This window comes from Tachyglossus aculeatus, chromosome 19 (genome assembly GCF_015852505.1).
Source record: "Tachyglossus aculeatus isolate mTacAcu1 chromosome 19, mTacAcu1.pri, whole genome shotgun sequence".
In the NCBI taxonomy this organism is placed as follows: Eukaryota; Metazoa; Chordata; class Mammalia; order Monotremata; family Tachyglossidae; genus Tachyglossus; species Tachyglossus aculeatus.
In genome coordinates, this window is record NC_052084.1 from 25228067 (window position 1) to 25247546 (window position 19480).

The 19480-nt window shown below is 47.5% G+C and overlaps 1 protein-coding gene across 1 annotated transcript in view; it reads right to left on the bottom strand.

Annotated features, from left to right (window-relative positions):
* Positions 1 to 3614: 3614 nt before the first annotated feature.
* Positions 3615 to 19480, bottom strand: part of PPIL6 (peptidylprolyl isomerase like 6) — a 52923-nt gene continuing 37057 nt past the window's right edge. The window contains exons 7-8 of the mRNA XM_038760876.1: positions 9101 to 9221; positions 3615 to 3838 (exon numbers count right to left, since the gene is read on the bottom strand). Of these exons, the coding sequence (XP_038616804.1) occupies positions 3727 to 3838; positions 9101 to 9221 (233 nt within the window). The 3' untranslated portion in view covers positions 3615 to 3726. The remainder of the gene's footprint in view (positions 3839 to 9100; positions 9222 to 19480) is intronic.

The window sequence follows — 19480 nt, forward strand, 5'->3', positions numbered from 1 at the left end:
GCATTTATTAATAATAATAATAACAGTAATAATAATGTTGGTATTTTTCCCGCTGAGCCACGCCGCTTCTCATCAGACACTGAGCTCTCCCCAGGCTCACGTTCTAGTGATAACGATCGCATTTATTCATAATAATAACAATAATAATAATGTTGGTATTTTTTCCACTGAGCCACGTGGCTTCTCATCAGACACTGAGCTCTCCCCAGGCTCATGTTCTAATGAAAACGATGACATTTATTATTATTATTATTAATAATAATAATAATAATAATAATGTTGGTATTTTTCCGCTGAGCCACGCTGCTTCTCATCAGACACTGACCTCTCCCCAGGCTCACGTTCTAATGATAACGATGGAACTTATCAATAATAATAATAATAATAATAATAATAATAATAATGTTGGCATTTTTTCTGCTGAGCCACGCTGCTTCTCATCAGACACTGACCTCTACCCAGGCTCACGTTCTAATGATAACGATGACATTTATTATTATTATTATTATTATTATTATTATTAATAATAATAATAATAATAATAATGTTGGCATTTTTTCCACTGAGCCACACCGCTTCTCATCAGACACTGAGCTCTCCCCAGGCTCACGTTCTAGTGATAACGATCGCATTTATTCATAATAATAACAATAATAATAATGTTGGTATTTTTTCCACTGAGCCACGTGGCTTCTCATCAGACACTGAGCTCTCCCCAGGCTCACGTTCTAATGAAAACGATGACATTTATTATTATTATTATTATTATTAATAATAATCATAATAATGTTGGTATTTTTCCGCTGAGCCACACCGCTTCTCATCAGACACTGAGCTCTTCCCAGGCTCACATTCTAATGATAACGATGGCATTTATCAATAATGATAATAATAATAATAATAATAATGTTGGCATTTTTTCCGCTGAGCCACGCCGCTTCTCATCAGACACTGAGCTCTCCCCAGGCTCACGTTCTAATGATAACGATGGCATTTATTAGTAACAACAATAATAATAATAATGATTATAATAATAATGTTGGTATTTTTCCCGCCGAGCCACACTGCTTCTCATCAGACACTGAGCTCTCCCCAGGCTCACGTTCTAATGATAATGATGGCATTTATTAATAATAATGATAATAATGCTAATAATGTTGGTACTTGTGAAGCGCTTACTCTGTGCCAGGCACTGTCCTAAGCGCTGGGGAATCAGGTGGTCCCACACGGGGCTCCCGGTTTTCCTCCCCATTTTCCCGATGAGGTCACTGAGGCCCAGAGAAGTGACGTGACTCGCCCCAAGCCACACAGCAGATGAGTGGCCGAGCCGGGATTTGAACCCACGACCTCCGACTCCCAAGCCCGGGCTCTTTCCACCGAGCCACGCTGCTAAAGCGCTTAGAATTTATTTATTACATATTTATTACTCTATTTATTTATTTATTTATTTATTTTATATCCTATTTTATTTTGTTGGTATGTTTGGTTCTGTTCTCTGTCGTCTCCCCCTTTTAGACTGTGAGCCCACTGTTGGGTAGGGACTGTCTCTGTGTGTTGCCAATTTGTACTTCCCAAGCGCTTAGTACAGTGCTCTGCACATAGTAAGCGCTCAATAAATACGATTGATTGATTGATCGATAGTACGCGCGGAGCACTCTTCTAAGCTTCTACACTGTGAGCCCACAGTTGGGTAGGGACCGTCTCTCTACGTCGCCGACTTGGACTTCCCAAGCGCTCAGTACAGTGCTCTGCACACGGTAAGCGCTCAATCATCATCATCATCACGTATTTATTGAGCGCTTACTATATTATTATATACTATAACATTATATAGTATTATATTATATTATATTATTATATATTATAATATATACTATATTATTATATAGTAATTATTATATTACTATAAATATGATTGATTGAGTCTAAGCATCCCTTGCTCTCAGATTTCCCCCTCTCACACTCCTTCCCCGGGTCTTCCATTCCCGCCCACGGATCGCTCCCTCTTCAAGGCCCAATTCCGCCCCGTCTTCAAATCCCTCCAAAGCCTTCCTGAAATTCCCGCTCTTCTTGGGGAACCTTCCCTACTACGTTCAGCACAGCCCAAGGATGCCGGGCCGGGCCACGGCGTCTTCTCCGTTTTTCCGGGTTCCCCGCGGCCGAGATTCGCTCGCCTTCCAGCCCCGGCACAGACGGGCACCGGACCGTCCAACGGGGCCGGGAAAAAACACGACGGCGGACGAAGAGCCGGGTCACGCGACGGTTGCCCGGTGACCTTCGACGACTCGAAATATTCCATTTTCTACCTGTTAAATCTGCGAGAATTCGGTGTATAGATGTTTGTACGTATTTATCACTGTATTTATTTTACTCGTCCGTATCTATTCTATTTATTTTATTGTGTTAATACGGTTGGTTTTGTTCTCTGTCTCCTCCTCCTAGACCGTGAGCCCGCTGTCCATCTCTACGCGTGACTTCCCAAGCGCTTAGTACAGCGCTCTGCGCACAGTAAACGCTCAATAAATACGATTGATTGACTGATTAAAAGAAATGGTCATTAGCCAAATTGCCATTCCGCCCAACTAGGAGGAAGAGCGAGCCGCATTTTCAGGAAAGGCACGTCTGCCCGGCTTCGGTAGAAATATCCTAACTGTAAAGTTAGCAGGTAATTCGAACGAAAAATATCCCCACCGAAAGCAAATCTTCCCTATAAATAACGATTAGGTTGTTTTCCCAGAAGTTTCCCCCGCAAATCTGTCGATCACCACGGATTAAGGCACTTGGATTCGGGATCACCACGGATTACGGCACTTGGATTTGGGATCGACGTGACTTCAAAGAAGACTGAAATAAAGGTATCAGTTAGGTTGAAGATTTTGAATCTCAATAAATACGACTGGACGAATGAATGAACCGCCTCTATATGTTGCCAACTTGGGCTTCCCAAGCGCTTAGTACAGTGCTCTGCACACAGTAAGCGCTCAATAAATACGATTGAATGAATTTATTTATTTTACTTGTACATATTTACTATCCTATTTATTTTGCTAATATGTTTGATTTTGTTGTCTGTCTCCCCCTTCTCGACCGTGAGCCCACTGTCGGGTAGGGACCGTCTCTAGATGTTGCCGACTTGGACTTCCCAAGCACTTAGTACAGTGCTCCGCACACAGTAAGCGCTCAATAAATACGATTGAATGAATTTATTTTACTTGTACATATTTACTATCCTATTTATTTTATTTTGCTAATATGTTTGGTTTTGTTGTCCGTCTCCCCCTTCTCGACCGTGAGCCCGCTGTCGGGTAGGGACCGTCTCTATATGTTGCCAACTTGGACTTCCCAAGCGCTTAGTACAGTGCTCCGCACACAGTAAGTGCTCAATACAATTGAATGAATTTATTTTACTTGTACATATTTACTATCCTATTTATTTTATTTTGCTAATATGTTTGGTTTTGTTGTCCGTCTCCCCCTTCTCGACCGTGAGCCCGCTGTCGGGTAGGGCCCGTCCCTAGACGTTGCCGACTTGGACTTCCCAAGCGCTTAGTCCAGTGCTCCGCACACAGTAAGCGCTCAATAAATGCGAATGAATGAATGAATCTGCAACAACATTAGCCCCAAATAGATGGGGATAAATCGGTGTATTTGCTTCTTTAGAATCTAGAAAAGATCCATCGGAAATATCCGAAAATGAATCACGGCAGGGGAAAACCGGCCTGGAAATCAGAGATAAAGAACGCCGCAGTCGATGATTTTACAATCCAGTACCGGTCTCTCGTTGCACGTTACCACATCTTCCAGTTTACGGAGAACGTCCGTCCCTTCGATCAGTTGCCTGACGGAGAAAAAAGGGAAGATTTCCGCCGGTCACGGGCTACCGATTTTGCCCATTATGACCGTTAAGAGTTCATCCGAGCGTTTACCGTGCGCAGAGCACTGTACTAAGCGCTTGGACTTTCACGCTCCACGGGGCGGTATTTCTGGAGCCGGACTTAATGCCCTCCAGCCAAACCCAGACCGTTTGGCGGAGCTGGGGTTTGAATCAATCAATCAATCGTATTTATTGAGCGCTTACTATGTGCAGAGCACTGTACTAAGCGCTTGGGAAGTACAAACTGGCAACACATAGAGACGGTCCCTACCCACCAGTGGGCTCACAGTCTAAAAGGGGGACCCTTAACCCTTAACCTGATCACCTTGTAAGCTCCCCAGCGCTTAGAACAGTGCTCGACACGTAGTAAGCGCTTAATAAGTGCCATCATCATTATCATTTAGAGGGGATGGAGGAGGAGCAGCGAGAGTCCAAAGCATCAGCCCGCGGCCGTCGGGGCCACATGGCCGAAGAGGGCCTGGTCCGAACCCAGCCCACTTCCCCAGCGCTCAGCACACAGTAAGCGCTCAATAAATACGACGGAATGAGTGGAGGACCACGGGCATATTCGGAGGCCGACTGCAAAAGGAGACGTCGGTGAAGACGCAAGTGATTTACAGAAGGCAGGACGGTGAGCCGGTCACTGGAACAAAGGGGACAGACTGTGATCGATCAATCAATCATATTTATTGAGCGCTTACTGTGTGCAGAGCACTGTACTAAGCGCTTGGGAAGTACACGTTGGCCACATCTAGAGACAGTCCCTACCCAACAGTGGGCTCACGGTCTAAAATGGGGAGACAGAGAACAAAACCAAACATACTAACAAGTGATCTCCTCTTTGGACGTGGATCGGAAGGAGGAGGACGGAGGCGCGGATAAGAAGGACTTGAAGAAGTGAATAATAATAATAATAATAACGATGGTATTTTTTAAGCGCTTACTATGTGCAAAGCACTGTTCTGAGCGCTGGGGAGGTTACAAGGTGATCAGGTGGTCCCACGGGGGGCTCCCAGTCTTCATCCCCATTTTCCAGATGAGGGAACTGAGGCCCAGAGAAGTGAAGTGACTTGCCCAGAGTCACACAGCTGACAGTGATCGCCTCTTTGGACGTGGATCGGAAGGAGGAGGACAGAGGCACGGATAAGAAGGACTTGAAGAAGTGAATAATAATAATAACGGTGGTATTTGTTAAGCGCTTACTATGTGCAAAGCACTTTTCTGAGCGCTGGGGAGGTTACAAGGTGATCGGGTGGTCCCACGGGGGGCTCACAGTCTTCATCCCCGTTTTCCAGATGAGGGAACTGAGGCCCAGAGAAGTGAAGTGACTTGCCCAGAGTCACACAGCTGACAGCGATCGCCTCTTTGGACGTGGATCGGAAGGAGGACGATAGAGGCGCGGATAAGAAGGACTTGAAGAAGTGAATAATAATAATAATAATGATGGCATTTGTTAAGCGTTTACTATGTGCAAAGCACTGTTCTGAGTGCTGGGGAGGTTACAAGGTGATCGGGTGGTCCCAGGGGGGCTCACAGTTTTCATCCCCATTTTCCAGATGAGGTAACTGAGGCCCAGAGAAGTGAAGTGACTTGCCCAAAGTCACACAGCTGACAGTGATCGCCTCTTTGGACGTGGATCGGAAGGAGGACGATAGAGGTGGGGATAAGGAGGACTTGAAGAAGTGAATAATAATAATAACGGTGGTATTTGTTAAGCGCTTACTATGTGCAAAGCACTGTTCTGAGCGCTGGGGAGGTTACAAGGTGATCGGGTGGTCCCATGGGGGGCTCACAGTTTTCATCCCCATTTTCCAGATGAGGGAACTGAGGCCCAGAGAAGTGAAGTGACTTGCCCAAAGTCACACAGCTGACAGTGATCGCCTCTTTGGACGTGGATCGGAAGGAGGACGATAGAGGCGGGGATAAGGAGGACTTGAAGAAGTGAATAATAATAATAACGGTGGTATTTGTTAAGCGCTTACTATGTGCAAAGCACTTTTCTGAGCGCTGGGGAGGTTACAAGGTGATCAGTTTGTCCCATGGGGGGCTCCCAGTCTTCATCCCCATTTTCCAGATGAGGGAACTGAGGCCCAGAGAAGTGAAGTGACTTGCCCAGAGTCACACAGCGGACAGTGATCGCCTCTTTGGACGTGGATCGGAAGGAGGACGATAGAGGCATGGATAAGGAGGACTTGAAGAAGTGAATAATAATAATAATAATGAGGGCATTTGTTAAGCGCTTACTATGTGCCACGCACTGTTCTGAGCGCTGGGGAGGTTACAAGGTGATCAGGTGGTCCCACGGGGGGCTCCCAGTCTTCATCCCCATTTTCCAGATGAGGGAACTGAGGCCCAGAGAAGTGAAGTGACTTGCCCAGAGTCACACAGCGGACAGTGATCGCCTCTTTGGACGTGGATCGGAAGGAAGACGACAGAGGCGGGGATAAGAAGGACTTGAAGAAGTGAATAATAATAATAACGGTGGTATTTGTTAAGCGCTTACTATGTGCAAAGCACTGTTCTGAGCGCTGGGGAGGTTACAAGGTGATCGGGTGGTCCCATGGGGGGCTCACAGTTTTCATCCCCATTTTCCAGATGAGGGAACTGAGGCCCAGAGAAGTGAAGTGACTTGCCCAAAGTCACACAGCGGACAGTGACCTCCTTTTGGACGTGGATCAGAAGGGGGAGGATAGAGGTGTGGATAAGAAGGACTTGAAGAAGTGAATAATAATAATAATAACAATGGTATTTGTTAAGCGCTTACTATGTGCAAAGCACTGTTCTGAGCGCTGGGGAGGTTACAAGGTGATCCGGTCGTCCCACGGGGGGCTCACAGTTTTAATCCCCATTTTCCAGATGAGGGAACTGAGGCCCAGAGAAGTGAAGTGACTTGCCCAGAGTCACACAGCTGACAGTTGGCAGAGCCGGACTTGAACCCATGACCTCTGACTCCATCGCCCAGGCTCTTTCCACTGAGCCACGGTGAAGGGGTACATGAACAACGTAGGGAATAGGGCGGTGTGGCTCAGTGGAAAGAGCCCGGGCTTGGGAGTCAGGGGTCACGGGTTCAAATCCCGGCTCCACCACTCGTCAGCTGGGTGACTTTGGGTGAATCACTTCACTTCTCCGGGCCTCAGTTCCCTCATCTGGAAAATGGGGATGAAGACTGTGAGCCCCCCGGGGGACAACTTGATTACCTTGTATCTACCCCAGCGCTTAGAACAGTGCTTTGCACATATAGTAAGCGCTTAATAAATGCCATCATTATTATTAGAGAGAAGCAGCAGGGCTCAGTGGAAAGAACCCGGGCTTGGGAGTCAGAGATCACGGGTTCAAATCCCGGCTCCGCCACTCGTCAGCTGGGTGACTTTGGGTGAGTCACTTCACTTCTCTGCGCCTCAGTTCCCTCATCTGGAAAATGGGGATGAAGACTGGGAACCCCCCAGGGGACGACCTGTTCATCGCCAATAGTCAGCTGTGTGACTTTGGGCAAGTCACTTAACTTCTCTGGGCCTCAGTGACCTCATCTGGAAAATGGGGATGAAGACTGCGAGCCCCATGTCAGACCACCTGATCACCTTGTAATCTCCCCAGCGCTTAGAACAGTGCTTTGCACATAGTAAGCGCTTAATAAACGCCATTATTATTATTATTATTATTATGAGGAGAGAGGAATGCAGGAACATCCGATCATTTAACTGTCGAGCCCGTCTCTCAATATTGCCGACTTGGACTTCCCAAGCGCTTAGTCCAGTGCTCTGCACACAGGAAGCGCTCAATAAATACGACTGAATGTCTTTTGGTCATCACAGGCGGCCACGAGGTCGAATCACCCAAGGACGGCGTTATAACGAAAGACCGTACGATGCTGTCGGAGCCCAGACGATCAAAGGTTCTCGGGGCACTCAATAAATACGACTGAACGTCTTCTGGTCATCACAGGCGGCCACGAGGTCGAATCACCGAGGGAGAGCGTCATAACGAAAGACCGTACAATGCCGTCGGAGCCCGGACGATCAAAGGTTCTCGGGGTGCTCAATAAATACGACTGAACGTCTTTTGGTCATCACAGGCGGCCACGAGGTCGAATCATCCAAGGAGGGCGTCATAACGAAAGACCGTACGATGCCGTCGGAGCCCAGACGATCAAAGGTTCTCGGGGCGCTCAATAAATACGACTGAACATCTTTCGGTCATCACAGGCGGCCACGAGGTCGAATCACCGAGGGAGGGCGTTATAACGAAAGACCGTACGATGCTGTCGGAGCCCAGACGATCAAAGGTTCTCGGGGCGCTCAATAAATACGACTGAACGTCTTTTGGTCATCACAGGCGGCCACGAGGTCGAATCACCGAGGGAGAGCGTTATAACGAAAGACCGTACGATGCCGTCGGAGCCCAGACGATCAAAGGTTCTCGGGGCGCTCAATAAATACGACTGAACGTCTTTTGGTCATCACAGGCGGCCACGAGGTCGAATCACCGAAGGAAGGCGTTATAACGACAGACCATACGATGCTGTCGGAGCCCAGACGATCAAAGGTTCTCGGGGCGCTCAATAAATACGACTGAACGTCTTTTGGTCATCACAGGCGGCCACGAGGTCGAATCATCCAAGGAGGGCGTCATAACGACAGACCGTACGATGCCGTCGGAGCCCAGACGATCAAAGGTTCTTGGGGCGCTCAATAAATACGACTGAACGTCTTTTGGTCATCACAGGCGGCCACGAGGTCGAATCACCGAAGGAAGGCGTCATAACGAAAGACTGTATGATGCTGTCGGAGCCCAGACGACCAAAGGTTCTCAGGGCGCTCAATAAATACGACTGAACGTCTTTTGGTCATCACAGGCGGCCACGAGGTCGAATCACCGAGGGAGAGCGTTATAACGAAAGACCGTACGATGCCGTCGGAGCCCGGACGATCAAAGGTTCTCGGCGTGCTGACATTCAATCGTATTTATTGAGCGCTTACCGTGTGCAGAGCACTGGACTGAGCGCTTGGGAAGGCCAAGTTGGCAACTTTTTATTGGGAAGCAGAAGTCGTTTAGGAACGGGGAACGATACTGATGAGCGCCCACCCTGCGCCGAGCGCTGTTCTAAGCGCTGGGGGAGAGACACGGTCCTCGGGTGGTCCCACGGGGGGCGTCACCCCAGTCGTATTTTTCGTTTTTCGAATTCGGCACAGGAAGAGGACGGAGGATACCTACCCAAACGCCACGTACTTTCGATCCAGGTAGGGCGCGGGCTGCAGGGTGATGTAGAATTGCGATCCATTGCTGTGACGTCCCCGATTCGCCATTCCCAGAGTCCCTCTTTTCCCATGGGGGACGGAAAAGTTCTCATCTAGGGCGGAGGAGAGTGAACGGATCATTTCATTATTATTAACAATACTAACGGAGGGGATTGTTGAGCGCTTACTACGTGCCAAGCGCTGTTGGAAGCGCCGGAGGGAGACAAGGTGATCAGGTGGTCCCACGGGGGGCTCCCAGGCTTCATCCCCGTTTTCCAGATGAGGGAACTGAGGCCCAGAGGAGGGAAGTGACTTGTCCGAGGTCACACGGCAGATGAGTGTGACTTGCGTCCTCGGACTTCCGAGCCCACGCTCCTGCCACTGAGCCACACTGCGTCGTCATTTTTCCCCTTAGAGGCTGTAGTATTAATAATAATAATAATAATGATAATATTTGTTAAGCGCTTACTATGTGCCAAGCAGTGTTCTAAGCTCTGGAGGGATACAAGGTGATCAGGTTGTCCCACCTGGGGCTCCCAGGCTTCATCCCCGTTTTCCAGATGAGGGAACTGAGGCCCAGAGAAGGGAAGTGACTTGTCCAAGGTCACACGGCAGACGAGTGTGACTCGCGTCCTCGGACTCCCGAGCCCACACTCCTGCCACTGAGCCACACTGCGTCATCATTTTTCCCCTTAAGAGGCTGTAGTATTATTAATAATAATAATAATAATAATGATAATGATGGTATTTGTTAAGCGCTTACTATGTGCCAAGCACTGTTCTAAGCGCTGGAGGGAGACAAGGTGATCAGGTGGTCCCACGAGGGGCTCCCAGGCTTCATCCCCGTTTTCCAGATGAGGGAACTGAGGCCCAGAGAAGGGAAGTGACTTGTCCAAGGTCACACGGCAGACGAGTGTGACTCGCGTCCTCGGACTCCCGAGCCCACGCTCCTGCCACCGAGCCACACTGCTTCATCATTTTTCCCCTTAGAGGCTGTGGTATTTATAATAATAATAATGATAATGACAGTATTTGTTGATGGACTGTCTCTATATGTTGCCAATTTGTACTTCCCAAGCGCTTAGTACAGTGCTCTGCACATAGTAAGCGCTCAATAAATACGTTTGATGATTTGTTAAGCGCTTACTATGTGCCAAGCAGTGTTCTAAGCTCTGGAGGGAGACAAGGTGATCAGGTGGTCCCACGGGGGGCTCCCAGGCTTCATCCCCGTTTTCCAGATGAGGGAACTGAGGCCCAGAAAAGGGAAGTGACTTATCCAAGGTCACGCGGCAGACGAGTGTGACTCGCGTCCTCAGACTCCCGAGCCCACACTCCTGCCACTGAGCCACGCTGCTTTGTCATTTTTCCCCTTAGAGGCTGTAGTATTATTATTAATAATAATAATAATAATAATAATAATGATGATGGTATGTGTTAAGCGCTTACTATGTGCCAAGCAGTGTTCTAAGTGCTGGAGGGAGACAAGGTGATCAGGTGGTCCCACGTGGGGCTCCCAGGCTTCATCCCCGTTTTCCAGATGAGGGAACTGAGGCCCAGAGAAGGGAAGTGACTTGTCCGAGGTCACACGGCAGACGAGTGTGACTCGCGTCCTCAGACTCCCGAGCCCACGCTCAATCAATCAATCATATTTATTGAGCGCTTACTATGTGCAGAGCACTGTACTAAGCGCTTGGGAAGTACAAATTGGCAACATATAGAGACAGTCCGTACCCAACAGTGGGCTCACGGTCTAAAAGGGGGAGACAGAGAACAAAACCAAACATACTAACAAAATAAAATAAATAGAATAGATATGTACAAGTAAAATAAATAAATAGAGTAATAAATATGTACAAACATATACAGGTGTATATATGTGCCAAGCACTGTTCTAAGCGCCGGAGGGATACAAGGTGATCAGGTTGTCCCACGGGGGGCTCCCAGGCTTCATCCCCGTTTTCCAGATGAGGGAACTGAGGCCCAGAGAAGTGAAGTGACTTGTCCAAGGTCACACGGCAGACGAGTGTGACTCGCGTCCTCGGACTCCCGAGCCCACTCTCCTGCCACTGAGCCACACTGCGTCGTCATTTTTCCCCTTAGAGGCTGTAGTATTATTAATAATAATAATGATAATGATGGTATTTGTTGATGGACTGTCTCTATATGTTGCCAATTTGTACTTCCCAAGCGCTTAGTACAGTGCTCTGCACATAGTAAGCGCTCAATAAATACGTTTGATGATTTGTTAAGCGCTTACTATGTGCCAAGCACTGTTCTAAGCGCCGGAGGGAGACAAGGTGATCAGGTGGTCCCACGGGGGGCTCCCAGGCTTCATCCCCGTTTTCCAGATGAGGGAACTGAGGCCCAGAGAAGGGAAGTGACTTGTCCGAGGTCACGCGGCAGACGAGCGTGACTCGCGTCCTCAGACTCCCGAGCCCACACTCCTGCCACTGAGCCACACTGCGTCGTCATTTTTCCCCTCAGAGGCTGTAGTATTATTAATAATAATAATAATGATAATGATGGTATGTGTTAAGCGCTTACTATGTGCCAAGCACTATTCTAAGCGCTGGAGGGATACAAGGTGATCAGGTGGTCCCACGGGGGGCTCCCAGGCTTCATCCCCGTTTTTCAGATGAGGGAACTGAGGCCCAGAGGAGGGAAGTGACTTGTCCAAGGTCACGCGGCAGACGAGTGTGACTCGCGTCCTCGGACTCCCGAGCCCACGCTCCTGCCACTGAGCCACACTGCTTCGTCATTTTTCCCCTTAGAGGCTGTAGTATTAATAATAATAATAATGATGATAATATTTGTTAAGCGCTTACTATGTGCCAAGCACTGTTCTAAGCGCTGGAGGGATACAAGGTGATGAGGTGGTCCCACCTGGGGCTCCCAGGCTTCATCCCCGTTTTCCAGATGAGGGAACTGAGGCCCAGAGAAGTGAGGTGACTTGTCCAAGGTCACGCGGCAGACGAGTGTGACTCGCGTCCTCAGACTCCCGAGCCCACGCTCAATCAATCAATCATATTTATTGAGCGCTTACTATGTGCAGAGCACTGTACTAAGCGCTTGGGAAGTACAAATTGGCAACATCTAGAGACAGTCCCTACCCAACAGTGGGCTCCCAGTCTAAAAGGGGGAGACAGAGAACAAAACCAAACATACTAACAAAATAAAATAAATAGAATAGATATGTACAAATAAAATAAATAAATAAATAGAGTAATAAATATGTACAAACATATATACATATATACAGGTGTATATATGTGCCAAGCAGTGTTCTAAGCGCTGGAGGGATACAAGGTGATCAGGTGGTCCTACGTGGGGCTCCCAGTCTTCATCCCCATTTTCCAGATGAGGGAACTGAGGCCCAGAGAAGGGAAGTGACTTGTCCAAGGTCACACGGCAGACGAGTGTGACTCGCGTCCTCAGACTCCCGAGCCCACGCTCCTGCCACTGAGCCACACTGCTTCGTCATTTTTCCCCTTAGAGGCTGTAGTATTAATAATAATAATAATGATAATGACGGTATTTGTTGATGGACTGTCTCTATATGTTGCCAATTTGTACTTCCCAAGCGCTTAGTACAGTGCTCTGCACATAGTAAGCACTCAATAAATACGTTTGATGATTTGTTAAGCGCTTACTATGTGCCAAGCACTGTTCTAAGCGCTGGAGGGATACAAGGTGGTCAGGTGGTCCCACGGGGGGCTCCCAGGCTTCATCCCCGTTTTCCAGATGAGGGAACTGAGGCCCAGAGAAGTGAGGTGACTTGTCCAAGGTCACACAGCAGATGAGTGTGACTCCCGTCCTCAGACTCCCGAGCCCACGCTCCTGCCACTGAGCCACACTGCTTTGTCATTTTTCCCCTTAGAGGCTGTAATAATAATAATAATAATAATAATAATAATAATGATAATGATGGCATTTGTTAAGCACTATGTGCCAAGCACTGTTCTAAGCACTGGGGAGGTTACAAGGTGATCAGGTTGTCCCACGTGGGGCTCACAGTCCTGATCCCCATTTTACAGATGAGGGAACTGAGGCCCAGAGAAGTGAAGTGACTTGCCCAAGGTCACGCAGCAGACAAGTGGCGGAGCCGGGATTTGAACCCGTGACCTCTGACTCCAAAGCCCGGGCTCTTTCCACTGAGCCATGCTGCTTCATCATTTTTCCCCTTAGAGGCTGTAGTAATAATAATAATAACGATGGTATTTGTTAATAATAACAGTGGCATTTGTGAGCGCTTACTATGTGCAAAGCACTGTTCTAAGCGCTGGGGGCAATACAAGGTGATCAGGTTGTCCCACGGGGGGCTCCCAGTCTTCATCCCCATTTTCCAGATGAGGTCACTGAGGCCCGGAGAAGTGCAGTGACTCACCCAAAGTCACCTGGCTGATGCCTGGCGGAGTTGGGATTTGAACCCATGACCTCTGACTCCAAAGCCGGGGCTCTTTCATACGGAGCCTTGGTGAATGATCAACCAGAGGTATTTATTCCGTGTTCCCAAATTCTTAACATTCCGATCTGTAGTGCCGCTCCTTCATTTTATCCCCGGCAGCTCAGTCGAGAAAGATAGACGCTCTCAAATGGAAAATCACTCCAGGCGTATTTAACCCCCCCGTGGTGCTCAAAATATCTATTTTTATTTTAGAAGGCTATTTTTACAGAATAAAAACCTGTGTGACTTTGGGCGACTCACTTCACTTCTCTGGGCCTCAGTTCCCTCATCTGGAAAATGGCTGTGAGCCCCCCGGGGGACAGCCTGATCTCCTTGTAACCTCCCCGGCGCTTAGAACAGTGCTTCGCGCATAGTAAGCGCTTAATCAATGCCACTGTAGAGAAGCAGCGTGGCTCAGTGGAAAGAGCAGGTGTCATGGGTTCAAATCCCCGCTTCGCCGATTGTCAGCTGGGTGACTTGGGGCAAGTCACTTCACTTCTCCGGGCCTCAGTTCCCTCGTCTGGAAAATGGGGATGAAGACTGGGAGCCCCCCGGGGGATGACCGGATCTCCTTGCAACCTCCCTGGCGCTTAGAACAGTGCTTGGCACATAGTAAGCGCCTAATAAATGCCATTATTATTATTATTATTATTAATAAAAACCTGCTTTGGTCAGATTGATATCTGGTGGAACACAATTTTTTTGTGAACTTGAATTTCAAGCGGAGAGGAAATGTCAGTTTGCAGGAGAGCTGAATATATGTGTCCGATATTTATTTGCCAGATCCAAGCAATCGATTGATCAATGACCCTTACTGAACGTCTATTTTTACAGTATTCGTTAAGCCCGTATTATTAATAATAATAAAAATAATAATGGCATTTATTAAGCGCTTACTCTGTGCCTAGCACTGTTCTAAACCCTGGGGTAATAATAATAATAATGATAATAATAATGGCATTTAATAAGTGCTTACTATAAGCGCTGGGGTAGCTACACGGTAATCAAGTTGTCCCACGTGGGGCTGGCAGACTTCATCCCCATTTTCCAGATGAGGGAACTGAGGCCCAGAGAAGGGAAGCGACTCGCCCAAAGTCACCCGGCTGACGAGCGGCGGAGCCGGGATCGGCTCCACTGGGACGTCGGCGATGATGTTGGGGAGGTGAGACCGGCAGGTTTCGGGGATGGTTTGGACACGTGGGGTGAACGGGAGAGCGATTATCACATAGCCAGGCAGAGTCCCCCAAATCACTTAACCCCCTCCATACTGCAAACTCGCTGCGGGCAGGGAATGGGTAGCCACAAGACCGACTGCCCCGTACGGGACTCGTCGTCTAGGCAGGAGGGAATGGGATTTGATCCATCTCTGACGGACGAGGAAACCGCAGCGGGAATGGGATTGGATCCATCTTCGACAGACGAGGAAACCGCAGCGGGAATGGGATTGGATCCATGTTCGACAGACGAGGAAACCGCAGCGGGAATGGGATTGGATCCATATTCGACAGACGAGGAAACCGCAGCGGGAATGGGATTGGATCCATCTTCGACAGACGAGGAAACCGCAGCGGGAATGGGATTGGATCCATGTTTGACAGACGAGGAAACCGCAGCGGGAATGGGATTGGATCCATCTTCGACAGACGAGGAAACCGCAGCGGGAATGGGATTGGATCCATGTTCGACAGACGAGGAAACCGCAGCGGGAATGGGATTGGATCCATGTTCGACAGACGAGGAAACCGCAGCGGGAATGGGATTCGATCCATATTCGACAGACGAGGAAACCGCAGGACGGAGCGGGCAAGTGACTCATCCGAGGGCACGCCCCGGACGGGTGGCCGGGCCAGGATTAGAAATCGGATAGTTTTCATCCTATTTAGAGCTTTAATTCTCTTTAGAGCTATAAGTCTAATTCTATTTAGAGCTATAATTCGATTTATTCTGACGGTTTGGACGCCCGTCTCCGGGTTTCGCTCAGTCGTCCGTCTCCTATTTATTGAGCCCGCTGTTGGGCAGGGACCGTCTCTAGATGTTGCCAATTTGTACTTCCCAAGCGCTTAGTACAGCGCTCTGCACACAGTAAGCGCTCAATAAATACAATTGATGATGACTAGCTTTGTCTACCCTACTGCTTACCTACAATGCTTGGCACATAGTAAGCGCTTAATGTGGTTAAAAAAAGGAGTATATAAAAAAGGAGTATATATGTATATATGTTTGTACATATTTATTACTCTATTTATTTTACTTGTACATATCTATTCTATTTATTTTATTTTATTAGTATGTTTGGTTTTGTTCTCTGTCTCCCCCTTTTAGACTGTGAGCCCACCGTTGGGTAGGGACTGTCTCTAGATGTTGCCAATTTGTCCTTCCCAAGCGCTTAGCACAGCACTCTGCACACAGTAAGCGCTCAATAAATACGATTGATGATTCTGACGGTTTGGACGCCCGTCTCCGGGTTTCCTTCAGTCGTCCCGTCTCCCCCGTTCCAGGCCGCGAGCCCGTCGTCGGGTCGGGACCGGCTCTGGAGGTTGCCGACTTGGACTTCCGAAGCGTTCAGTACAGTGCCCTGGAGACAACCGACGCATATTTATACGCGGGAAGTCCTAAAACTATCATCATTAGTTTATTACTCTAGAGGTTGCCGACTTGGACTTCCGAAGCGCTCAGTCCAGTGCCCTGGAGACAACCGACGCATATTTATATGCGGGAAGTCCTGAAACTATCATTAGTTTATTACTCTATTTTATTTGTACATATTTATTCTATTTACTTTATTTTGTTAAGATGTTTTGTTTTGTTCTCTGTCTCCCCCCTTCTAGACCGTGAGCCCGCTGTTGGGTAGGGACCGTCTCTATATTGTCATTCATTCACTCAATCGTATTTATTGAGCGCTTCCTGTGTGCAGAGCACTGTACTAAGCGCTTGGGAAGTCCAAGTCGGCAACATCTAGAGACGGTCCCTACCCGACAGCGGGCTCACGGTCTAGAAAGGGGAGACAGACAACAAAACAAAACATATTAACAAAATAAAATAAAATATGTTGCCAACTTGGACTTCCCAAGTGCTTAGTACAGTGCTCTGCACACAGTAAGCACTCAATAAATATGATTGATTGATTGATTAACAAAATAAAATAAAATATGTTGCCAACCTGTACTTCCCAAGCGCTCAGTACAGTGCTCTGCACACAGTAAGCGCTCACTTTAAGCAACCTCCAAGAAAGTTACTGGCTGTAACTGAAACTCACAACCCCATCATTTCAACTTCCATGAATCAGAACTGTATATATGTATATATGTTTGTATGTATTTCTTACTCTATTTATTTATTTTATTTGTACATATTTATTCTATTTATTCTATTTTGTTAAGATGTTTTGTTTTGTTCCCTGTCTCCCCCTTCTACACTGTGAGCCCACTGTCGAGTAGGGGCTGTCTCTAGATGTTGCCGACTTGGACTTCCCAAGAGCTCAGTCCAGTGCTCTGCACACAGTGAGCGCTCAATAAATACAATTGAATGAATTAATTAATTAATTAATTGAGGCCCGAAGACGACACCTTCGGTAGAAATTCGTAAAATGGAACCGTTTGGATCCCAGGACCTCCTTGCCCTCCCTCCTCAAATCCGACAGCCGACGACTCTTCCCCTCTTTCAAAGCCTTTCCGAAGACACGTCTCCTCTACGAGGCCTAAAAATTCACTTTAAGAGCACTTTGAGAAACTTCCAAGAAAGTTACTGGCTGTAACAGAAACTCAGTACCCCATCATTTCAATTTCCATGAATAATAATAATGGTATTTATTAAGCGCTTACTATGTGCAAAGCCCTGTTCTAAGCGCTGAGGAGGATACAAGGTGATCAGGTGGTCCCACATGGGGCTCACAGTCCTCATCCCCATTTCCAGATGAGGGAACTGAGGCCCAGAGACGCGACTTGCCCCAAGTCACCCAGCTGACAATTGGCAGAGCCGGGATTTGAACCCATGACCTCGGACTCCGAAGCCCGGGCTCTTTCCACTGAGCCATGCCGCTTCTTTCGGAACTGTATATATGTATATAATAACCCACGCTGCCCGCTTCTCATATTCCCAGACTGAGCCCCTTCCTTCCTCTCCCCCTCGTCCCCCTCTCCGTCCCCCCATCTTACCTCCTTCCCTTCCCCACAGCACCTGTATATATGGATATATGTTTGTACGTATTTATTATTCTATTTATTTATTTATTTTACTTGTACATATCTATTCTTTTTATTTTATTTTGTTAGCATGTTTGGTTTTGTTCTCTGTCTCCCCCTTTTAGACTGTGAGCCCACTGTTGGGTAAGGACTGTCTCTGTATGTTGCCAACTTGTACTTCCCAAGCGCTTAGTCCAGTGCTCTGCACACAGTAAGCGCTCAATAAATACGATTGATTGATTGATTGATTACTCTATTTATTTATTTATTTTATTTAGACATATTTATTCTATTTATTCTATTTTGTTAAGATGTTTTGTTTTGTTCCCTGTCTCCCCCTTCTCGACTGCGAGCCCGCTGTCGGGTAGGGACCGTCTCTATACGTTGCCGACTTGGACTTCCCAAGCGCTCAGTCCAGTGCTCCGCACACAGTGAGCGCTCAATAAATACGACCGAATGAATGAATTGGTTGAGGCCCGAAGACGACACCTTCGGTAGAAATTCGTCAAATGGAAACGTTTGGATCCCAGGACCTCCTTGCCCTCCCTCCTCAATTCCGACAGCCGACGACTCTTCCCAAGCCTTCCCGAAGACACGTCTCCTCTGAGAGGCCTAAAAAATTCACTTTAAGAGCACTTTGGGAAACTTCCAAGAAAGTTACCGGCTGTAACAGAAACTCAAAACCCCGTCATTCCAATTTCCATGAATCACAACTTCCCGCAAGCCTCTGGGATGACCGGGAAGGCCTCAGTCAAGGAGTTACTATTTCAGGCGTAAAACCGGTTAAAGGACCAAAGTGCGGTTTTTTGGAGGGGAAGCGTTTCGTTGATCCCAGATCTTTTCATCGAGTTCGCGTGCTGGAAGTTATTTCTCACTTCGGGCAAGCCGCGCCGAAAAATTATTTTGTAGCGGGAGTTGATCTGGCTTGGATAAAACCGGAATGAAATTATTTGGAAAAGGACGCAATGGATACTGATAATAATTGAGGATCGGGCCTTGAGCCTCCTTTGGCGATATATTTTCCTGAACCCGCCGCTGGTTGCCGGCACGTTAAAAAATGACGATAAGCGTGCGCTTCCTGCAAATAATAATAATAATGATAATTGTGGTATTTGTTAAGCGCTACTGCGGTCAAACTGATTAACTTGGATCTTCCCCAGGGCATAGTCAGGGCCTGACACGTAATAAGCGCTTAACTAACGCCATTAAAAAAAAGTAATCGTGCTTTCTGTTTTCTCCTGCCGGAAAACATTTTGCAGTGGAAAGAGCCCGGGCTTCGGAGTCAGGGGTCACGGGTTCAAATCCCGGCTCCGCCAGTTGTCGGCTGTGTGGCTTTGGGCAAGTCACTTCACTTTTCTGTGCCTCAGTTGCCTCATCTGTCATATGGGGATGAAGAGTGTGAGCCCCCCGTGGGACCACCTGATCACCTTGTAACCTCCCCGGCGCTTAGAACGGTGCTTTGCACATAGTAAGCGCTTAACAAATGCCATTATTATTATTATTACACCAAAAATTTATTTTCATTCATTTATTCAATCGTATTTATTGAGCGCTTACTGTGGGCAGAGCACTGGACTAAACAGAAGTCGATTTCACCTGATCACCTTGTAACCTCCCCGGCGCTTAGAACGGTGCTTTGCACATTGTAAGCGCTTAACAAATGCCATCATATTATTATTATTATTATTATTATTATTATTATTATTATTACACCGAAAAATTATTTTCATTCATTCATTCAATCGTA